General features: G+C 39.1%; 1 protein-coding gene across 1 annotated transcript in view; it reads left to right on the top strand.

The window, feature by feature from the left end:
* LOC127788558 (4-hydroxy-tetrahydrodipicolinate reductase 2, chloroplastic) overlaps positions 1–22767 on the top strand; it is a 32141-nt gene that overhangs the window by 6383 nt on the left and 2991 nt on the right. Inside the window, exons 4-7 of the mRNA XM_052316995.1 lie at positions 1201–1438; positions 2695–2828; positions 2917–2991; positions 21133–21234. Coding sequence (XP_052172955.1) covers positions 1201–1438; positions 2695–2828; positions 2917–2991; positions 21133–21234 — 549 coding nt within the window. The remainder of the gene's footprint in view (positions 1–1200; positions 1439–2694; positions 2829–2916; positions 2992–21132; positions 21235–22767) is intronic.

Below are 22767 nucleotides of genomic sequence, written 5' to 3'. Positions count from 1 at the left end.
AATGGTCAGATAGTCTCAAGAAAAAGCAATCATGCTCTGAGCTCAATTCCATGGAGTAGACAAAAGCTTTCATCACAGTAAATATTGATGCTGCACTGAAGCAGAACAAAATGTCTTGAGGTATCATATCTAGATACTGCTTGGGCTTTATTATTGCACGGAGAACATTCAAAGGTACAGCTCAATCTGCTCTTGAAGCAGAAATCTGTGTTGCTAGAGAGGCTGTTGATGCTCAGCTTCATCCAGTTGGGATAAAATCATATTTGAAATGGACTACTTAATTTCAGTGAAACGTATTGCTGCACAGAGGATTTGCCATAGGCAATATCATCAAAGGTGGCCATATTCAAGTTTTTCTGAAATCCCAGCCTCACTGTTCCTTTCACTATGTTCCCAGATCTGCAAATCAATCAGCTCACCTGTTAGCTTGACAAATTTTTACTTACCAATTGGTGTAGCTTTATGTTCTTCCTGATGTAGTACTCCTAAAAAGGAGGCATTTGCTGCCCCTGATTCTCCATTTGTAAATGGGAACTTTGATGTCACGTCCCTCTCTAGTTCTTCAATAAATTTTGTTTTTAGAAAATAAAAGAGAAAAAGTTAGGATTGTTGAGGATATTTGTGTTTGAATGCTATCAGGAAGGCTAGAGATCTTTCAGAAGAAAAAAAGGAAATCATGGCAGCTAATAAGGAGACTAGGGTTGTTGAGTATATTCATGTTTAGCCAATAATTTGTGTTTACCTGTATCACATGTCCAGTAAGGAGATGAAACTCTTGTAAATTTGAAGTGAAACTTTCTTTAAAATGTTCCCATAACATTTTTGGAACTTTAATACATTACAAAGAAATTCTTAGGAAATTTCCGGAAATCTTAATAGACCATTTTAGAAACATGGTTCTCATAATTTCTACTATTCTTTTATGCTCATATTTTTTACTGTTCAGAAATATAATATGTAAGTTGTTCTTTCAAGTTTGTAAGGTTATTGTTTATAAATTATAACGATTTATACCAATACCGGATTTTTTAGGCATGCACATTTAATCTTATATTATTTGTCTTTTTCTCCTTTTTCCTTTTTTATGTTCATTGAAACACTTTATTCTACCATTTCCCATTCTGGCAATTTCGATTTTTTCTGCTTGCTTTAAAATATTAGTTCTCTTACTCAATTTTAGAGTTACATGGTCACCTACAGGTGAGTGGCTGTACCGGTAAAATGGGTAAGGCAGTTATTGAAGCAGCTGTTTCTGCAGGACTGCATCTAGTGCCTTTATCATTTAGCAGTGCAGAGGAGTCTGGACAAACTGTGCGAGTGGCAGGAAAAGAGATCCAGGTGTATGGTCCATCTGATAGGGAAAGTATATTAGCATCCACATTCGAGGAGTATCCTGATTTGGTTGTGGTGGACTACACTGTGCCTGCTGCTGTGAATGGTAAGTGACTATGACTTCTTCAGATACTAAAAAGTTAAAACTTGGATTTAGAGAAAAATTTAATGTGATCTTGTTAGGGGTGATACTACTTGACCCCCAATTAACCAAAGTTATATAATCATAGAAATAAACCCAAGACTGCATAGGGTTATTTCTATTTCTATTTGATTAAAATGTGATTATTTCTATTCCTAATTTTAGTCAGTTTCTTATTACTATTAGGAATCTTTGTTTTCCTTTGTTGGACTAGGAGACTGACAGGAAAACAAAGACTCCTAATAGTAATAAGAGACTGACTAAAATTAGGAATAGAAATAATCCTATTCTAATCAAAATAGGAATAGAAATAACCCTGTTCAGTCTTGGGTTTATTTCTACGCTTATAAGTTTGGTTAATTGGAGGTCGAGTAGTATTGCCCCTAACAGATCTCTTAATTAAATCAAAAAAGTAATTGCTATATTATTTTATTTTGGTTTCCTTGTTTGCCTACATATTTTGTCTTGGGAAATTGGATTGTCTGATGCCCTACCTTTATTGAATAGTGTGTTGAAGTGTTTAAAAATCTGCTATTTATGTATTACAAGCACTTAGTAGTAGTTATGGTCCATTAAAATTTCAGAGTATTTTAACCATATAAGCTATTACCCTGACAATATTCTGTATAGTGAGGTAATATGTATTACAACATAGTTCTCAGTTCTCTGGAAAATAGTGAATTTCTATGTGGCTTCCTCACCAGATTAATATCCTACTCAATCTAATTAAACTTCCCAACTAGTTAGGGTTGACCAAAAGACAATTTCGAACAATTTAGTATGCCTTTCTTTCATATCTAAATGCATTTTAATTTGGCCTCACTCATCCCTGTTATTGGCCACAATATTGATAATGCCTCTTTATTTCTTTCTTGTATCTTATACCTGCCCAATTTTCTAATGAATAACATGTGTAATTCTCAAATTTAGCTAAAATTGGCCAGTATAAACAAGTTAGGCCACTGGGGGGTGGGGGTGGAGGTCCTGGAGAGTCCGATATATGCAACCTTATTTCATATCTGGAGGTTATTTTTATTGTTTAATAACGCTGCATGTAGAGAGGTTGTTTTCACAGTTGTACCCAGGGAGCAATCTTTACCATTTTCAATGCCATTCTCTAATTTGAGAGAATAAAGTACAATTATAAAATGTTCTAGATCAGTGATATTTGAATGAATGGTTTAGAAGCTATACCACCATTATTGTCATGCATTCTACAGATAACGCAGAGTTGTACTGCAAAGTTGGGGTGCCTTTTGTAATGGGAACCACTGGTGGAGATAGGGCACGACTTTATAAGACTGTTGAAGACACAAAAGTTTATGCTGTGATCTCGCCTCAAATGGGAAAACAGGTTATGAAATTAATACCCTTGTAGTGGTTCTGGTTTTGTTTGAACTTTGTCTTCCTTACTATCATACACTCTGGCTGGTCTTGATTAGGTTGTAGCATTTCTTGCTGCTATGGAAATTATGGCTGAGCAATTTCCTGGAGCCTTCTCTGGGTATTCACTGCAGGTAAAGTACTTGTCCTTTTTGCCCCTTGAATTGTAGGTAAATTACTTGCACTTCCCTCTAATTTTTTCCTTGTTTTTTTACCCTGTTTCTTTGTATAGAGGGAAAGGAGAGGGTGAGGCTTGATAGCACTGGTATTGTGAAAACAGCCTATTTTGCAAAAAAAAAAAAAAAAAAAACGAAGGGAAGGCTATGTACAAATACCCCCACCCTCGCAAAGCAGGGAGAGTCATTCATTGGGGATGACCTTCTTATAGAGGGAAAAAGAAAATTTGACTAAGTAGAATTATGGTGTAATTAGGTGGCGGACTTGGATGTAATGTTGTGTCATGGCCTAAGCTTGACAATTCTCCTCTTTCTAATTCAATGAGAATTAGAAAGGTTCTTGCAGGAACATAGAGTATAAAACAGAGAGAGATAAGAGAGAAGAAATGAGGGAGAACAGAGAGAAGAAGGAGAGGGATAATCTGAATTTTGTAATATTCTCGATAAGATATCCATCCACGAGGTGTGGAGAATTTATACAAGGCATTTGGGAGGAGAAGATTCTCCTGCCAGGGCGGGCCCTACACCCTTCACAGTTATAACAAACTTGCCTACACCCTTAAGCTCTTGCACATGACAGAAACTAACTACTATATTAGTAATTACAACAGTAAAAACTAAAAACTACCACACCCTTAGCCATAGTGGTTTGGTTCCTCTCGTGACATTTTCCCCCTCCTTTACCACTTTCTTGTCCTCAATAAATGCTGAGGAGGCTAGCAGTCCTTGGAAATTGCTTTAGGAGATCAGGAAGATACTCTCAAGTACTGCTATCAGCCGAGCTACCTTGCCATTTGACCAAGACCTGAATAAGAGGAGCCCATGCTTGTACACCCTTCTCTCCAATATAGCTTCTAGGACCACCATCTTGTTAACCTCTTTAGGAAGAATAGGCAATGCAAAACTCATTGGTTGTGTGCCTATTGACTTCTTTAAGAGGGATACATGAAACATAGGCTGAATTTGTGACCCTATTGGTAGCTACAAACGGTATGCTACCTTCCCCACCTTAGCCTCTATGGGAAATGGCCCATAGTATTTGGGACTAAGCTTGGTCACCTTCCCTTGAGTAATGGACTTTAGATGAGGATACCTCAGCCTCAAGTACACCTCTTCCCTTACTGCAAACTCTCTCTCACTCCTTCGCCAGTTGGCAAACTATTTCATTTGATTTTGGGCTGAAGCCAACTCCTGCTTTAGCTGTTGTGTCACCCTCCTCCTCTTTTGTAGATAATCTTCCACTGTTACCACATTAGATCCTCCCCCCACTACAGGTAAGACAGGTGGTTTGTACCTGAATAAGGCTTCGAATGGGGACATTTTGAGTGAGGAATGGTGGTTAGTGTTATACCACCATTGGTCCAAAGACAACCATCTGTGCCACTCTTTCGGTTGTAAGAGGCAAATGTACCTTAAGTAAGTTTCTATGATTTGGTTCACCCTTTTGGTCTACCCATTAGACTGGGGGTGATAAGTTGTAAACATACTCAATTTTGTTCCCAAAGCCCTCATAAGCTCCTGCCACATCAAACTAGTAAAGATTCTATCTCAGTCTGAAATGATAGACTTAGGAGTCCCTTGTAGTTTTACCACCCGATTCAAGAAAGCCCTAGCCACCTCCTAAGCTGCGTAGGGATGAGTCAACCCTATGAAATGGGCAAACTTGGTTAGTCGGTCCACCACCATCAAATACTATGTTTACCTTTTGACTTGGGCAATCCCTCCACCAAATCCATAGACACACTTGACCATGCTTAGTCTAGAATAGGTAGGGGCTGCAGTAGCCCTGGATAAGCTACTGTTTTTGATTTACACCTCTTACAGGTGTCACAAGCTTGCACAAACCCCTTAACTTCTGTTTTCATCCTCGGCCAATGAAATAATTGCCTAATCTATAGATAAGTGTTTTGTACTCTTGAATGCCCCCTCAAGGGAGATTCGTGTAAAGCTTGCATGATTTTCTTCTTAAGTTCTACATTGTTCCCAATCACTATTTTACCCTTGTACGTTAACATTTCATCCACTAAAGTACGTCCATTAGCCTCATTGGCCCTTACAGTCAGTCTTTCCAATAATTCTTTAACCTTCTCATCCCCCTCATAGCTGTTAACCACCTCTCCATACCACCAAGGAACCACCAAGGACATAGCTACTGAACTCCCTTCTTCATAGTATCTTGAAAGTGCATCGGCTGCTTTATTTTCCTTCCCCTTTCAGTACTGTATCATATAATCCAAACCCATTAGTTTGGCTATCCCCTTTCTTTGTAGTTGTGTTTGAAGTTTTTGTTGCAACATAAACTTCAAACTTTCATGATCCGTTTTGATTATAAATCTGCCCCCTTTCAAGTAATGCCTCCACTTGTCAACAACCATCAATATAGCTATGAAATCCTTTTCATATATGTTGAGCCCCAAGTGTTTAGGGCTCAAGATCTGGCTTAGGAATGCCGGTGGTCTTCCTTCTTGCACTAAGACTACCCCTATACTTGTCACACTTGCGTCTGTCTCCAGAACAAAGGGCTTATTAAAATCAGGTATCCCTAACACCGGTACTCTAGTCATAGCCCCTTTCAATTTCTCAAAGGCCTTTTCTGCTTCGGACCCCCAGCTAAATCCTCCTTTCTTCAACTATTCGATGAAGGGCTTGCTAATGACCCCATAGTCCTTTACAAACCAGCGGTAGTATCCGGTTAGCCCTAAAAATCCCCTTAAGGCCCTCATTGAAGTAGGCCTTTGCCCAGACACCATGGCCTCCACTTTTCTTGGATTTGTACTCACCCCCTCCTTTGTTATGATGTGTCCCAAATATTCTACCTACCCTTGACCAAATGCACACTTAGATTTTTTAATAAAAAGCTGGTGAGATCTGAGAATATCAAGGGTGATTATGAGGTGAGTTAAGTGTTGTTCAAAAGTAGGGTTGTAGATGAGTATATCATAAAAAAACACAAGTATAAATTTTCGAAGATGGGGCTCAAAAATTCTGTTCATGAGAGATTGAAAAGTGGCAGGGGAATTGGTGAGCCCAAATGGCATCACCAAAAATTAAAAGTGTCCATGGTGTGTCCTAAAGGTTGTTTTGTGGATATCCTCGGGTTTCATCCTAATTTGGTGGTAACCTGAGCGTAGGTCAAGTTTATAAAAGAATTGGGCATGGTGAAGCTCATCCAAAAGATCTTCCACCAAGGGTATAGAAATTTATCTTTGATGGTCACGGCATTAAGTTGGTGATAGTCCACACAAAATCGTCATGATCCATCCTTTTTTTTGACTAATAGGATTGGAGAAGCAAAAGAGCTTTGGCTAGGTCTAATGATGGATTGTTGGAGCATGTTTCTAACCATTTTCTCAATCTCATTATTTTGAATTGGAGGGTAACAATAAGTTCTAATGTTAATAGGCTCTGTATTTGGTTTTAGGTTAATAGAGTGGTCTAACATTCAAGATTTGGGTTCAATGAAAAGATCCTCATACTCTACTAGCAAGTTATTAATGAGATCTAAATGGTGTACTTGATCCGGCATTCCCTGGGGTGTGCTAACTGTCAAGTAAATCTCCAAGCACTCTCCGATCACCTTGTACCTCCTCTATTGCCACAATTGAAAAAAGACGTGCCAACTGATTCCACTTCCCCCTGAATACCCTCTGTAGCCTTTTTTCATAGATCATCTTGTAGGTTCCAACTTCTTTTCCCTTTGATAACGTCATCTTCCTTCCTTCTTTCTCAAACGACACCTCTATTCTGTTAAAATCAAAGCTAATGGGGCATACCCCCTTTATCCAATCAACTCCAAGAACCACATCACAACCCCCTAACTGCAATAGCCTCAATTCTACTTCAAACCTCTCCCCTTGCATTTCCCAGCAAAAACCATTGCAAGCTGATTTGCTCAACGCCCAATTGCCATTGGCTACTGTCACACTCAAGGGTGGTGTCCCTGTGAGTTGACACTTTAACCTTTTGGCCGTGCTTTCATCAAGAAAGTTGTGGGTACTCCCACTATCGATTAGGATCATGAGGTTGTAGCCTTTAACTTGTCCCTCCACCTTAATGATTTTATTGTTGGCTACTCCTTTCAAAGCATGAATGGATATTTCACCATTGTCCTCCTCCTCAACTTCCTCACTTCCTCTCCTTCCTCTTGTTCATCCTCATCATCCCCTTCCAGCAACAAAATTTGCCTCTTATATTGATGTCCAAGATGGTATTTATCCCCACATCGAAAGCATAGGCCAACTAATCTTCTTTGCTCCCTTAATTGCTCTCTATAAGGGACTGAACTCGACCCTACTGCATTCTTCACCCCATTACCCCCCTTCACCATATCTCTGTTATAACCCCTTCCTCCTACGTTGGATGTCCCCATAACTACCCTCTTTGGTTGCTGCCTTTGCTTTTTCGTTAGGGCCTCCACTAACATCTCTTGCAAACGGGCACTCTCAGATGCCTGTTCTACCGTCTGTGGCCTCATCATCTTAACCATTGGCCTAAGTTCCTCACTAAGGCCACTCATAAAGCTTGACATGAAATAAGCTTCTAAGAGGTGAGGATTATGGTTGATCATATAGGACCTCAACTCTTCAAACCTTTATAGGTAGGCTCCCACACTTCCGGTTTGTCTGAGTTTGTTAAATTCCTCAATAATATCCACCATACTTTTCTCCCCAAAATGCTCACAAAGATTTTCATAGAACTCTTCCCAAGTATACTCCCCTCTCACCCTCAAACACCCCTAAAACTAGGCATCCACTACTTCATTGAAATATGCAGTGGCTAAGTTCACCCTTAGCATTCTCGGTATATGTCATGACCCAAAGAATAATAGAAGGGCATTATTGTAATAAGGTTGCAATGGTTTGTTAGGATATTTTTACAAGTTGTTAGAGCACATGGGTGTTGTTAGGATGCTGTTAGAAATTAGTTAACTAGTTACTATGCCTATAAAAAGGCCAATTGTAAGAGGAGAGGATATGCATGAATTGATTAATGGAATTTTGATTCTCTCTACAATTTCTCTCCCTTCTCCCTCTTGTTTCTCTCTATTGCTCTCCCTCGTTTCTCTCTACATCCTTCCCCCATTTCTGTCCAAATTTCACTCTTAAATCATTCTGTTTCAATCCTATTCAATCGGATCCTTCCGATTGCCAATTCCAAACTTGTTATGAACCCTAGGTTCATGACAAATGGTATCAGAGCCAACGGTTCTCGGCTATGATTCCATCAAATCCTATTCAACGATATGAGTTTTTCTAATTCTGGTAGTTCTGGAATGATTGGACAGTGATTGGGTTGTAGCTGTCCCTAGCTTGAGGTCCGATTCAATTAGAAGGCTATTGAAATTAATTTCAATGATTAAAATCAGAGTACAGAGGTGGTTGATCCATTACGTTAAGTGATTCTAATCGGCAATTTAGTTGCAGATCAGGGATACTCCTGTTTGAGTTTTGAAGACGAAGACGGCCATTGAATCTCGGAATTAATTCCGACACACAAGGACGTGAGTGTCGGCTCGGATCTAAAGGAGAAGTAGGAGGAGTGACTTCGACTAAGACTCTGATGGTCAAGTTGAAGGAAGTGATTGGAAGCATTGTGGATTTTTGGAGGTGAAGCCGACAGTGACATTCGGTTGTGAAACTCAAGCATGTTGCTGACATCTGGAGGCCACTTCGAAGGATGGTATCAGGCTAGTGAATTTTCAGATCTGATCGTGATAGAGGAGGTGAGATACGACCACGATTCTCAGCAACCCAAGCGAATTCAAGGAGCTATCTACTAGTGGTCCTCGGCCTAGAAGGTCGTGACTGGAGTGGGTGACAGAGGTCGACGCTAATGGCCAGGAGGTCGAGACTGGTGCAGGAGTTCCAAGCGATTGTGGGCACGGAAGTGGGTGTTGCAGCCGAGTTAATTACAGTAGGCCTGGTAATTGTGCAGCAGGTTCCTGATGGTAGTGTAGTGGGTGTCGTGGCCATTTTCAACGGTTGGTGATTGGGCAGAACCAAAGGAAGGGTTCGAGGTGAGTCCAGCAGTCTGGGTGAACGGATTGAACACCTCCGATCGGAAATATCGCCCAATCAGGATTGGAAGGAGTTCCATTGACTCTCGGCTGCAAATCTCGGTAATTCTTGCTCATAACTGATGTGTGAAACGAGTTAAGCGATTTCCGGTTTGAATCCGAAAAAGTGTATCGACCGCATCGGAGTTGATCATCATAGAAGACAGATTCCGCTGGGCAATTGTGGCAGGCGATTCTTTCCAGAGCAAGAAAATGAGGCAGACCTAGAGAATTCCGGTTGAATTCCTCTGACCAAGAACTGGGCAATTGCAATTGGGTCCAACATGGTGAGACGAGCAAGGCCAGTAGTGTTCTTGGCATTAAACGAGGTCCACGAACAGATCTGGGGGTGCAAGCGACTTGGTGTTGTGGACAAGCAAGACCAAATAGTTCCGATTATTTTGTTGAATTGAGGTCGACATAGGTGAGCTTACAACAATTTCTTTGGTGATTGCTAACATAAGCATTGAATTGGAAGGCAGGTGGCTCATATTGCTGAGAAATTGAAGACCGTTGAGGGTGAGAGGCAATCGTTTATTCTAGGTGCTTGCTGTGAATCAGATATCAAAAAGAGATGAGGTCTCAATTGTAGCCGAATGGTGCTGCATTTTCAGTGGCTAATTTTCAAGCAAGAGAGCAACTTCAATTGCAGCAGACCAGTGCTGCATTTTCAGTGGGGTATCCTACTCATAAAGCTAGGGGCGACAGTACATACGTGAAGCATAATGCTTCATTTTCAATGGGAATGGAGCCTCTATGGCAGACAAAGAAGGCTGTATTTTCAATTGGCCAGAAGCATCAAACATGGGGAAAGGATTTTGAGAAGGAGATCAGCCATGGGAACAAGGTAAAAAGAAGTGGGATTGATGAAGCGTGCGAGGAATTTGGCCGTATGTTCCGCAAGAAGCTACAAGAGTTCGTGATGATACTTATTAAGAAGTATCATTACAACTTTTCGGTGGAATATTTTGGTGATTATCACAGAAGTTTTAACAAGGAGAAATTCCTTAGAGTGGAGCAGCCGAAGGAGGAGACAAGATTACGAATGATCGATTCACTGCCTACTCTAGACTTTGGGTAGAAAAAGAAACATTTTGATTGAGGCAGCAGTGACCAAAAAGATGGCTGCAATATTGAGAGTAATTTTGGTGGTGAAAAGCATAATCTCAAGGAAAATTATATTGATCAAGTTGATAGGACAGCAGATCAAAAGGAGCCCACGAATCCTTTTGAAGGAGAAGTGCATGTAGAGAAATATCTCGATGAAGACGGGGAAAAAGAAGTTGCTGGATTACTTGCATGGAATCAAGAGGAACCAACTGAAAAATCAATCAATATTAAGGAAGTTGTTGCTGGAATCAAAGCCAATTTATCAGTGATAACTAAGGATTCAGAACATGAAAGTAGATTGGATGAGGAGATCTGTAAAGATCACACTTTACAAGAGCTGGAAGTTGATAAATCAGGGATTGAAATCACAGCAACCCCTAATTCCAATGCTCACAGACAGGATTGGTCTGAGCACCCAAGGCAAGTCTACAACTTTTCATCACTATATTTCCAGGATGTTGATATTTTTGCAACAGAGATTGGCCATGGGTTGAATGGGAACACAGTAAAGGCAGCTATGGCTGTAGATTCGTTATTCATCCTTGTATTGGAAAGGGAGACTAATTTTAGTCAGCCAGCCATTGCAGAAGGTGGGGGCATCGAACTTGAACTCGATCAGATTTCTTCAATTGAAGCTCTAGGCCAAAGTATGCTTGGGATGGATCTTGGAAACCTAAGAACAAAGAAGAAGAGGCCTAAAAGATGCAAGCAAGCAAGAAGAATGAAATGGATTGAGAAAGCGGTTATTGGATGAAAAGTAATGAATAGTTGTTGCAAGTTCTTGGGGACAAGAACTCTTAGAGGGGGGAATTGTCATGACCCAAGGAATAATAGAAGGGCATCATTGTAATAAGGTTGCAATGGTTTATTAGGATATTTTTACAAGTTGTTAGAGCATATGGGTGCTGTTAGGATGTTGTTAGAAATTAGTTAACTAGCTACTATGCCTATAAAAAGGTTAATTGTAAGAGGAGAGGATATGCATGAATTGATCAATGAAATTCTGATTCTCTTTACAATTTATCTCCCTTTTCCCTCTTGTTTCTTTCTATTGCTCTCCCTCATTTCTCTCTACATCCTTCCCCCATTTCTATCCAAATTTCACTCTTAAATCATTCTGTTTCAGTCCTATTCAATCGGATCCTTCCGATTGCCAATTCCAAACTTGTTATGAACCCTAGGTTCATGACAGTATATTATACCAATTGAATAACCTCTCACACTTCCTCAACCACCATTGGGGATTAGCTCCTTCAAAGACTGGGATTTCCATCCGGGGCATGGGAAACCCCAGATGATGGGGATTAGGTTGGTCATCCTTGTCCCTACCCATCATTCTTTCTAACTCCTCATCCGGGTCTACCTCAATCTTAGAGGTCCCATTTCCTCGGTTCATCCTTTTCCCTTGTAGAATTGGTTTTGTCCTTTCTCTTGGAGGGAAGTTAGGGGATACTCTTACCAAGTTCTGGTGAGTGAACATCAGCATGAACTGCTGCATTTGAGCTCCCAATTCCTCTCACACCCTCGCTATCGAGCCTTCCAACCTCCGTTTTAGTCCCTCCATGGAACTCTCCAACTTACGATCCAGTTGGTCTACTCAGTTCTAGAAATCCGTCATAGTCTAGAAGACTTGTTGCAGCTGCAACTTGAAGTTTTTCATGCGGGTTCCTTCTGCCATCTTGGCTATCCAACAGAGCATCGGCTGAGAATCGTCATTCTAATACCAAATTTGTCACGGTCTAAGCCTGACAATTCTCCTCTTTCTAATCCAATGAGAATTAGAAAGGTTCTCGCAAGAACAAAGAGTATAAAACAAAGACAGATAAGAGAGAAAGAGAGAAGAAATGAGGGAGAACAGAGAGAAGAAGGAAAGGGATAATCAGAATTTTGTAATATTCTCGATAAGATATCCATCCACGAGGTGTGGAGAATTTATGCAAGGCGTTTGGGAGAAGAAGATTCTCCTGCCAGGGCGGGCCCTACACCCTTCACAGTTATAACAAACTTGCCTACACCCTTAAGCTCTCGCACATGACAGAAACTAACTACTATATCAGTAATTACAGCTGTAAAAGCAAAGTAAAAATTAAAAATGGCTATAGTGGTCTGGTTCCTCTCGTGACATGCCATTACTGTGTTGCTGATTGTGATGGTCAAAACTTGATAATTAATGTTATAAATGGGGTTTTTTCATATATTTGATTACACTGCATCTAAGCCTGTCATGCAGATGCTGTTCTAGGAGAAAAACTAAATGTAGCAATGGATACCAAGGCCTATATTTTGCAGCTGTTCGTTTTTTCTCTTCCTTTTCACAAGTAAATGCAATAAGAGGATAGCAACGTGCATTGCTTTGTATGAGTTCAGTATTACCTGATCCTCTAATAACATGTAACTGGACAAACCATGTAAATGATTTGGAATCCTTTCTGAGTTCTGCATCCTTGTGGTGGAGAGGTTTGTGTTGGGTTTGATTAAGGTGGTAGTTTGGCTTATTGCCTGTAATGTTTTGAGTTCTGTTTTGTTATTGGTTGAAAATAAAAACTGATCTATACAACTCAAGTACTTGGATTTAGTTCTATTGGTTTGATGCGATCTTCTCTAGTTATTTACTTAATTTATTTTGTGAGAAACTCATAACAATATGTGATTTGGTTAAGATCAAAATAGAATTTACCAAACCAGTGCATCTGTTTGTATAGAAAAATGTTAAGGAATATCAGACAGCAGAATTCTCCTTGTATTCTCAAATTCTATATTGTTAAATTTTTTATGATGAACTTTTTTTTTTTGGGATAAATAACACTAGAAGTAGAACAAAAGAAAGAATCTCTCTGGGGGGTGGGGAGGGCACTGCACGAAAGATCTGGGCTCCACTTGGCCACAAACAAAAAGATCTATATATCTGTCAAGACCTAGGTCCTGAATTTAGGTATTTGGAATGAAAGGAATGTAGAACAAGCAAGGAGAATGTAGGGAGAGAGAAGCAGAGATAAGAATGGAGAGAGAATTAGAGAAATTGTATTGAATTCATGTTATACTCAATACAAATTGGATTAGCTTTTTATACAGCTAATCAACTGGCAGTTACAGGATGTAACTGAAAGCAAGTTGGCGCTTCTGTAACAAGCTACTGACCACCAAAAATAATCTGCTACAATGCTCACTCACAATATGACATATACCCTACTAGAGTTTGACATTATCTAGCCCCATGAAGCTCATCCAACATGCTGGGCAGGAACTCAAAAGAAAAGGGAAGGTCCTCTTTCAACTACAACGAATGTGAAACATGAATGGTTCTTTTCAAAACTGTGAAGTACTCAGAACCCTCAAAAGCCCAACCTTGCGTTCCTTCTACAACACACAAAGGAACCACCTACCATGACATATGGGCTGATTGAGAAAGGCATCTCCTATTCCAAAGCTCATCATTTAGCCATAAAGTCTCCTAGTCACAGCCTTAGGAAAAAAAAAAAAAAAAAACTCCTAGTCATGGGTTTGGCTTAATCTTTGAAATAGGAATTGAAGGAGCAGGCTTTGTAGCCCCTATTCCTGTGGAGAGAAAATCGAATTATTTGGGGGATTTGGAGTGGGTAAAACAATACTCATTATGGAAGTAATTAAGAATATTGCCAAAGCTCATGTAGGTGTATATGAACTTGGCAGATTAGGTGAATAGACTCGCAAAGGAAACAATTTTACATTGAAATAAAAGAATCTGGGGTGATTAATGACAATAATTGCTGTACCAAAAGTATTTTAGTGTAAGGTTGGATAAATGGTTACCAGGAGCTTGTATGAGAGTTGGTTTCACACCCTTAACCATAACCATTGCAAAATATTTCCAAGATGTTAATGAACAAAGATGTACATCCATTTATTGACAACATCTTCCGTTTTGTCCTAGAGGGATCTGAAGTATGTACCTCATGTAGCTTCTCAGTTGTTGTGGCTCTCTCCCTCCTGATTTTTTCAAGAATGAGAATTGATATATTACCTATTTGAAGCTGCCGCGAGTTTCTTAGATGTACTAACACATGCCAATGATTAGGTCCACTTTTTACTAGTTAGTGGAATCTTCATGCTCAAAACCCCAATTCTTGTAGTCATTTTTTGGTGCCTCCCAGGGGAGCAGGAATTGTGATCATAACCTTAATTGGAGGGTTCCTTCTGCAAATGCTTCTCCTTCTCCTCAAGTTACTAGTGATAATAATAGCTCGAAAATAATAAAAATCATTAAAAATGCTGTTCAAAGGGCTTTACCTGCTTTGCAAATGGTTTTCCAGGGAAAATGATGAAACCACTGCTGAAGGGATACCCGCAAATTGAGCTAATGGAAAAACCATGGTCCTTCCAAGGCACCAAATCCGTTGTTCCTCCCCATGGTGATCATTCCTAAACTAAATGTTCAAATCCACAACTAAAGAGGGTTAAGAAAAGCTGACACCCACTATTATTCCCTTATCCAACATGAACTGACAATGATCAGGAAAAGACTCACTGAAGGGGTCTATTACTACACCAAGATCCAGGCTCTCTAGCCAGAGTAATTTCGTTCCCCATACATGCATAATATTTTCCAAATACGTACTCCATAGACTGACTAATCAGGCCCCATCAACAACTAATCACCCCAATCACACTTGGCCACTATAACTCTTGCCACAAAGACCTATTACTTCTGCATTGGATCTGCAATTACTTGTCAAAAAGAGCCTTTGGATTGACTAAGCTTTCTAGTGTGCTACCCTCCATCAAAATTTCAAAAAGACCTTGTTTTATCTCACCAAGTGAATTTGAACTCATTAGTCACCCTGTCCATGAAATTCCCTCGCAGTTTTTCAAGCCTTATTAGCTGCTGAAGGGATAGTAAACAGAGACATGGTGTAAGTAGTCTTGCTAGAGAGAGCGCCCTTGGTAAGAGTCAGGCTTTCTACCCTTAGATGAGTAATGCCTCTTCAACGAGGCCAACTTCCACATCACTTCATCTCAAAAAGTCTCAGGTTTGAACAGAGCTCCCAAGGGAAGATCCAAATACCAAGACATCTAGCAGGCTACCCTTCAATTAAGAGTACCCATCAAATCAGGAAAATTATCCACCTCCCCTAACAGAATAATTGCTCTTTCAGACAAATTAATGCATTAGCCAAGAAGGGCCTCAAAACAAAGGAAAAGTATGTTTTACAACTCTCTACATGATGTCTCACTAAACAGAAGCTTCTCCTCTGTTAATAGAAGATGAGACACAGTGATGCACACTCCTAAACAACCTGAAACCCTGAAATCTAAGCAAAAGATGTCGTTCAAGAGACTAAAGACTAAGATCCTCCGTTACCAAAATGAAAAGTAGATTAAGGATTCCCTTATCTAATATCCCTCCAGCTATTTAAGAAATCTCAAGGGACAGGGGAAAGAACTTAACAGAGGACATATGATGTTGAATCTGATCTTTCCATTCAGGATGTAACTGCATATTCTATGTACAAGAAAAATTCAGCCCACATCATCACAGCCTTCCCAATGTTAGGCTTGCAAAAAAGAACTGAAAGAGAGCCTTTTAAGATGCATCAACACACTCACTGGCGAGGAGGGCAGCATCAGGAATCTGCTAACTCTAAAATAGGACTTGCCAAGTTCAATATTCTTTATTTATGATTGTATCTCTACTTTTTACAACAACAACATACCAAGCCTTTATCCCACCACGTGGGGTTGGCTGCATTGTGTCTCTTCTTTTATTCAGGTGATTTTATTCCATTGGAGACTGATATTTATTCAGAAATTTAGTAAAGAAGTTATTTGTTCAGCTGAGCACACGAATTTGCTACAAATTTATATAATGGACTGGAAGATGTTCCGTGTGTAAAGGATATAAGCTGTCGGTAGTAGGCTGTAATTTGTGCTTTCAGTTACAGCTGATTGTTGGTTATATTTGTTGTAATGATTAGTTAGGCAGTTAGGCAGCGTCTCATTAATTTGTTGTATATAAGGATCAATTTGTTTTCAGTTTGTATTATTCATTCTGTTTTGAATAAAATCTCTCGAGGTACTTTTCATTTCTTGCGTTTTCTTCTATTCCGACTGTGAAACTACTGTTTCATGGTATTAGAGCCAAGCGACTAACGTCAATGGCTTCAAATCGTGATTTCAGTCCGTTCTCTACATCGATACCTAACTCCTCTTCTGCGTTGTTATCGGCGTCTCAATCTGACTTTACAGTAGTAGCGAAATCGTTTAACTATGTTCCGATCAAACTCGATTATGGAAATTATCTGTTCTGGAAAGCTCAGATATTGGCTATGATCAGAGCGTTCGACTTGCTGCCATACATCAACAAGTCTCCAGCTCCGTCGAAGTACATATGCGATTCTAAAACTTTCGATCGTGAGGCTCAGGTTGTGAATCTTGAATATCTAAATTGGATAAGGTTAGATCAATTACTTCTAGGCTGGTTGTTTTCTACTATCGATAAAGAAGTTTTGGCACAAGTTATTCATTGTGAAACTTTTACTGAAGTTTGGAGTGTTCTTGAAAATCTTTATTCACAACAAACTATAGCCAAATCCTTCCAATTGAAACAACAGCTTAGATCTATGAAGAAGAATGATTTGTCTATAAATGATTACATGCTGAAAATCAAAACAATAAGACATGCCTTAGCTACAATCGGAGAACCTTTAAACGACAAAGAGTTACTGATGGCTATATTACATGGATTGGACAGTGATTATGAGACAATTGTGAGTGTTGTTACATATCAAATGGATGAAATAAATTTAGAAAAGGTTCAATACTTGTTACTGATGCATGAACAAAGGCTTGCTGCTAAAGATGTGTCTAATTCTTCTGTCTCTGGCTGTGATTCTATAAATGTGAATCTAGCCTCTCAGTGGTCTAAAAATGAAAATGGAATGAGTAGAGGAGGTTCAAATAGATGAGGTTCCTTTAGAGGAGGACGAGGACATGGCAGATTTTCAGGCAAAAAGTTTTACTGTCAATTATGTGGGAAGCCTGGTCATTTTGCTGACCGATGCTATCATAGATTTGATCGGAATTTTCAGAGAAATTTTCCTTCTCAAAATTTTGGTGGTTCACAATTTGGTAGAGGAAATGGTGTGCCGTAGTCTGGTTCCAGTCATTTCTAGCTCATTCCATAGGTTCTAATGAAGCCTACTTGACTGAGACAGGGTCTGATCCAGGAACTTATTATGGCTATTTGCCTCAGTCTCCCGAACCCTCTCAATTTTCTTCTATATCATCCTATCACAGTGATCCTTCTTGGATTGTGGACTCTGGAGCCACAAATCACATTACCTCGAATCTTAGCAATCTTTCTCTTCACTCTCCTTAAAGTGGAAATGACAAGGTTGTAGTTGGCAATGGTAAGAAACTTTCTATTTCAAACATTGGCCTTAGTCCATTATATACACAAACTACTCCTAAGTCTTTCATTTCTTTGTCTAATGTTCTTCATGTTCCACACATGAAAAAGAATCTCATTAGTGTCTCTCAGCTTACTAAAGATCACAACTTAATTGCTGAATTTCATTTTGATTCTTGTTTTCTTAAGGACAAGGGATCCGGACAAGTGCTAATTCGAGGGATACTTAAAGATGGTCTTTATCAGCTTACTTCAGCATTTGATCATGCTGGTGCTAAAGCTGTTTTTGCTGTTGAGTCAAGGACACCAGCCTCTAGTGTTAATTCTGCACATGTTGTTTCTTCAAATAAATGTAAAGGAAATTTTTTTTCCTCTTTGTCCAGTTTGTCTTCTTTTCATGTATCTTCGAATGTTCCTAAAATTGGTCAGCAGTGGCATGCCAAGTTAGGACATCCCTCATCTCGTATTCTTCAATTGATATTGAATAAAATTGGTGTTCCTTGTTCAAATTTGAATCTCTCCTTTTGTGATTCTTGTAAAATAGGCAAAATGCATCAACTTCCTTTTGCAAATTGTCAAATTACTGCAAAGAATCCCTTAAGAGTTAATCTATTCGGACTTGTGGGGTCCTGCTCCAGTTCTGTCTACTGAGGGGTTTAAGTATTACATAGTGTTTGTTGATGCTTGCACTAGATATACATAGTTATACCCGTTGAAACAAAAATCTGATGCCTTAGCTGTTTTCAAAACCTTTCATATGTTTGCTGAATTGTGATACCACTCCAAACTAAAAGCTCTTCAAACCGATAATGGTGGTGAATTTAAGGCTTTTATACCCTATCTTACCTCTTGTGGTATTCAAATTCGATTCACTTGTCCTCATACACATCAACAGAATGGTGTAATAGAAAGAAAACACCGACACATTGCTGAAATGGGTCTTACCTTGTTAGTCCATGCTCATATGCCCTTAAAGTTTTGGGTAGAAACTTTTAAAACTACTATTTATATCATAAATTTGTTGCCTACATCAATTCTTCAGTTTAAGTCTCCGTTTGAGATTCTCCTTAATAAACAGCCCAATTACATGCAATTGCAACCATTTGGATGTGCTTGTTTTCCTTTTCTTCGACCCTATAACAAGCATAAGTTTCAATTTCATTCTACTAAATGTGTGTTCCTCGGGTATAGCTATGTTCAAGCTGGATATCGGTGCTTGCATCCGTCAGGAAGAGTTTATGTGTCTAGACATGTTCAGTTCAATGCTGATGAATTTCCCTTTTCTAAGTTGTTTCCAAATTTATCTCCTTATTCCCCTCAGATAAGTTCGTCTGGTCAATCTACTTCTGTACTTCAGTCTATTCGGTCCTTTCCTAGCTGTTCTTCCAACCCTCGAGTAGCATAGTCTCGTATTCCAACTCCTAATAATTCCTTACCTGTTGAATCTTCTCAAAATATAACTGCAAATTGTTCAGCACCTAACTGTAAAAATCAGCTACATTCTTTAAATCAGCTGTAGTCTTTGCCACAACCATCTTTTCCAAAAACTGTTCCTGCCTCTTCAATTCATCCTATGATTACAAGGTCAAAATCTAAACATCTAGTTGTTTCTTCACCTCATGATTTGGTAAGTTCTGCTGAACCTAATTCAGTTCAAGAGGCTTTCTTAGACTCTAAATGGATTGATGCTATGAATGCTGAGTATACAACACTTCAAAGAAATAAGACATGGGAATTGGTTCCCTTTTCATCTGAGATGAACTTGATTGACAGCAAGTGGGTTTTTCGAATTAAATATAATCATGATGGCTCCATTCTTAAGCCCAAGGCTAGACTAGTGGTAAAGGGTTTTCTTCAAAACCCTGGAATTGACTTTGCTGAAACCTTTAGTCCTGTTATAAAAGCTCCTACTATCAGGATTTTATTCTCCTTAGCTGTCTCCTTTGGTTGGGATATCCAACAAGTTGATGTAAATAATGTTTTCTTAAATGGTGATCTTAACGAAGCAGTTTTTATGAAACAACCGGAAGGTTTTGTTGATTCAGATTTTCTCACACATGTTTGTTGATTGAAAAAGTCTCTTTATGGCCTTAAACAGGCTCCTAGAGCTTGGTACACAAAATTGAAATCATCTTTACAAAATTGGGGTTTCAAGAGGGCAGTTTCTGATGTTTCACTTTTCATAAAGAGAAACCCTAAGTATGTGCTATTTGTCTTGGTGTATGTGGATGATATTCTCATAACTGGTTCAGATTCTTTGGCCTTACAAGGGTGTATACATGATCTGGATACTCATTTTGCTCTCAAAACCCTAGGTTCGGTTAATTATTTTTTGGGTTTTGAAGCATACCGAAATTCCACTGGTATATATCTTACACAGTCTAAATACACCTTGGATTTGTTGAAAAAGGCTTCAATGCAAGACTGTAAACCATGTAGCACACCTGTGACTTCTGGTATATCTTTGACAGATGAAGGTGAGATGTTTCAGGATCCATCATTTTACAGAATTATTGTTGGGTCACTTCAATACCTATCCTACACTTGGCCTGATATAGCCTTTATAGTCAACAAATTAAGTCAATTTCTCTCTTCTCCTAGGCAGCAACACTGGCTGGCCTGCAAAAGGTTGCTGCGGTACCTTAAAGGAACTGTTAATCTTGGTATGGATATGTCCTTGACTATCTACACCGATGCTGATCATGCAGGGTGCAAAGTGACTAGGAAATCGACCAATGGACTATGTGTATTTTTGGCTGCAATCTGATTATTTGGGGTTCCAGAAAACAGTCCGTAGTTGCAAGATCAGTGGGTGAAGCTGAGTATAGGACAGTTGCCCAAGGTGTAACTGAGATTTTGTGGTTAAAATCACTGTTGTCTGAGTTAGGTCATTCTTGCACTCAAACTCCAGTTCTTTGGTATGACAATTTAGCAGCCAAAAGTATGGCTGAGAATCCTGTGTTTCATTCTAGAACAAAGCACATTGAGATTGATGTGCATTTTGTTAGAGAAAAGGTTGAAAGTGGAGATGTTGATGTTCGATATGTCCCTACAGTGCATCAAGTGGCTGTTATTTTTACAAAGGGTTTATCCAGAGACAAGTTTGTGTTTTTGTGTACCAAGTTGGGCCTCAAGAGATCTCCTATGTCTAATGTCAGTACTGGTCCTTCTGCTGCTTTAACAGAAAGTCTGTTGCTTAACAGTTCTGGAAAATCTATCTTATCATCATCTACGGAGCTTGATTTGAGGGGGAATGTAAAGGATATAAGCTGTTGGTAGTAGGCTGTAATTTGTGCTTTCAGTTACAGCTGATTGTTTGTTATATTTGTTGTAATGATTAGTTATGCAGCGTCTCATTCATTTGTTGTATATAAGGATCAGTTTGTTTTCAGTTTGTATTATTCATTGTGTTTTGAATAAAATCTCTCGAGGTACTTTTCATCTCTTGTGTTTTCTTCTATTCCAACTGTGAAACTACTGTTTCACCGTGGCCATTGAATGAATATGAAAATTACTAGTGTTAGGCCTGATTATTCATCTAATTTTTCAGGTGATGGAATCTCATCAAGCTAGCAAATTGGACACGTCTGGAACTGCCAAAAACGTCATCTCATGCTTTCAGAAACTAGGTGTTTCCTTTGAAATGGATCAGGTGTGTTACCAGATTTTTTTTTTTTTTGGGGGGGGGGGGGGGGGGGGGTGTTGGTGAATAGGACTCCTAATTGATTTTTTCTTTCTTTCTTTTTGTTTGTTTCTAGCTCTAGATGATTGAGCAAGGGTACCTCTTATCTCATTTTTTTTCATTGTTCTGGAATCTTTAGGTTGATGGCGAATAGGATTAAGAGGGTTAAGTGTTTTTTCAACTTTCATGTGTGTTCTTTTGTGGAGGGTGTTTCTATTTCCCATCTCCTCTTTGTAGATGACACTCTTATTTTATGTAATAATGGGTTTTAAGGACCTTAGATATATATATATATAATTATATATATTTTGGTGCTTAGGGGCTGGGTTTAGTTTGAGGGCGAGCCTTGATGGTAAGGTTTTTCTTTTGTGATTAGAACCTCAAGGTTTTGAGTTGTGGAAACCACCTCTCTAAGAAACAAGCAGGGGGAAGCATACATACAAATATGACCCCTCCCCCAATGTGGTGACCCTTCCTTTTGGGTATGCTCATTTTTTTAATTTAATTATTTATTTAGTTTATATCATATATATTATATTATATTATATTATATTATTTGTTTATTAATTTATAATTCATTTCCTAACTTCACTTTTAACCTAACTAGAGTTGATTAACCCACACAAGGTTAACAACCTAACCATGCTAGAGTTACCACTTAGCCAACCTAAGTTAAGTTAACTGCCTTAACCCCCTAACCTAAGTGAACTTCCCCCAATCATGGATTAGCTACTTGAGTTGTCCTATTGGGTCAATTTAATTTATTTGGGTCAGCTCTAGCTAGTTCCACTGTGGACTTAAGTTTATTGAAGGTTTGTGCCTTTATTTCAAATTTGGGTCCTAGCATCCTTTTTAAAAATCCTTAGGCCGATTTAATTTACCCAACTTGGACTTGACTCAAATTTGGCCTCGGGCTTCTTTTAAATGCCACTTGGGTGTAAATAACAGTACAATACACTTCAGAAAATGGACTCAAGATAGCGATGACTGTTTTATTACCTAGGGTTTCACTTAAGCCCAAATTTCAAGCCATTTCTTATTCAATTCAAGCCCAAATCAAGGCTGACCTTTTCTTAACCCCAAACCAGTAGAATTTGCCAGCAAAATGTAGCAAGATTCAACCCATTTAAATCCGACCCAACAGCCCACCTGCAAGTAAGTGAATGACCCACCCAAGCTTTCTTTTATTCTCAACCCTCCACTTTACAATTTAAGCTATAAGTCCAACCTTTAACCCTCAACTTAAGGTGTTTATCCTACCATTGAGGGACTGTTTTAGGCTTTAGAACGCAAACCTCAATGGCTGAAATTCCCATCACTAGCATTCTGCATGAGCCTAGTTGCTTACGATTCGATTATGCACTAAAATCAAGACCGGCCTTTTCTTAACCCCAGACCAGTAGAATTTGCCGCCAAAATGTAGCAAGATTCAACCCATTTAAATCCGACCCAACAGCCCACCTGCAAGTAAGTGAATGACCCACCCAAGCTTTCTTTTATTCT

The sequence above is a fragment of the Diospyros lotus genome, chromosome 13 (assembly GCF_014633365.1).
Source record: "Diospyros lotus cultivar Yz01 chromosome 13, ASM1463336v1, whole genome shotgun sequence".
Classification (NCBI taxonomy): Eukaryota; Viridiplantae; Streptophyta; class Magnoliopsida; order Ericales; family Ebenaceae; genus Diospyros; species Diospyros lotus.
This window is presented reverse-complemented; position numbering and strand designations above follow the sequence as displayed.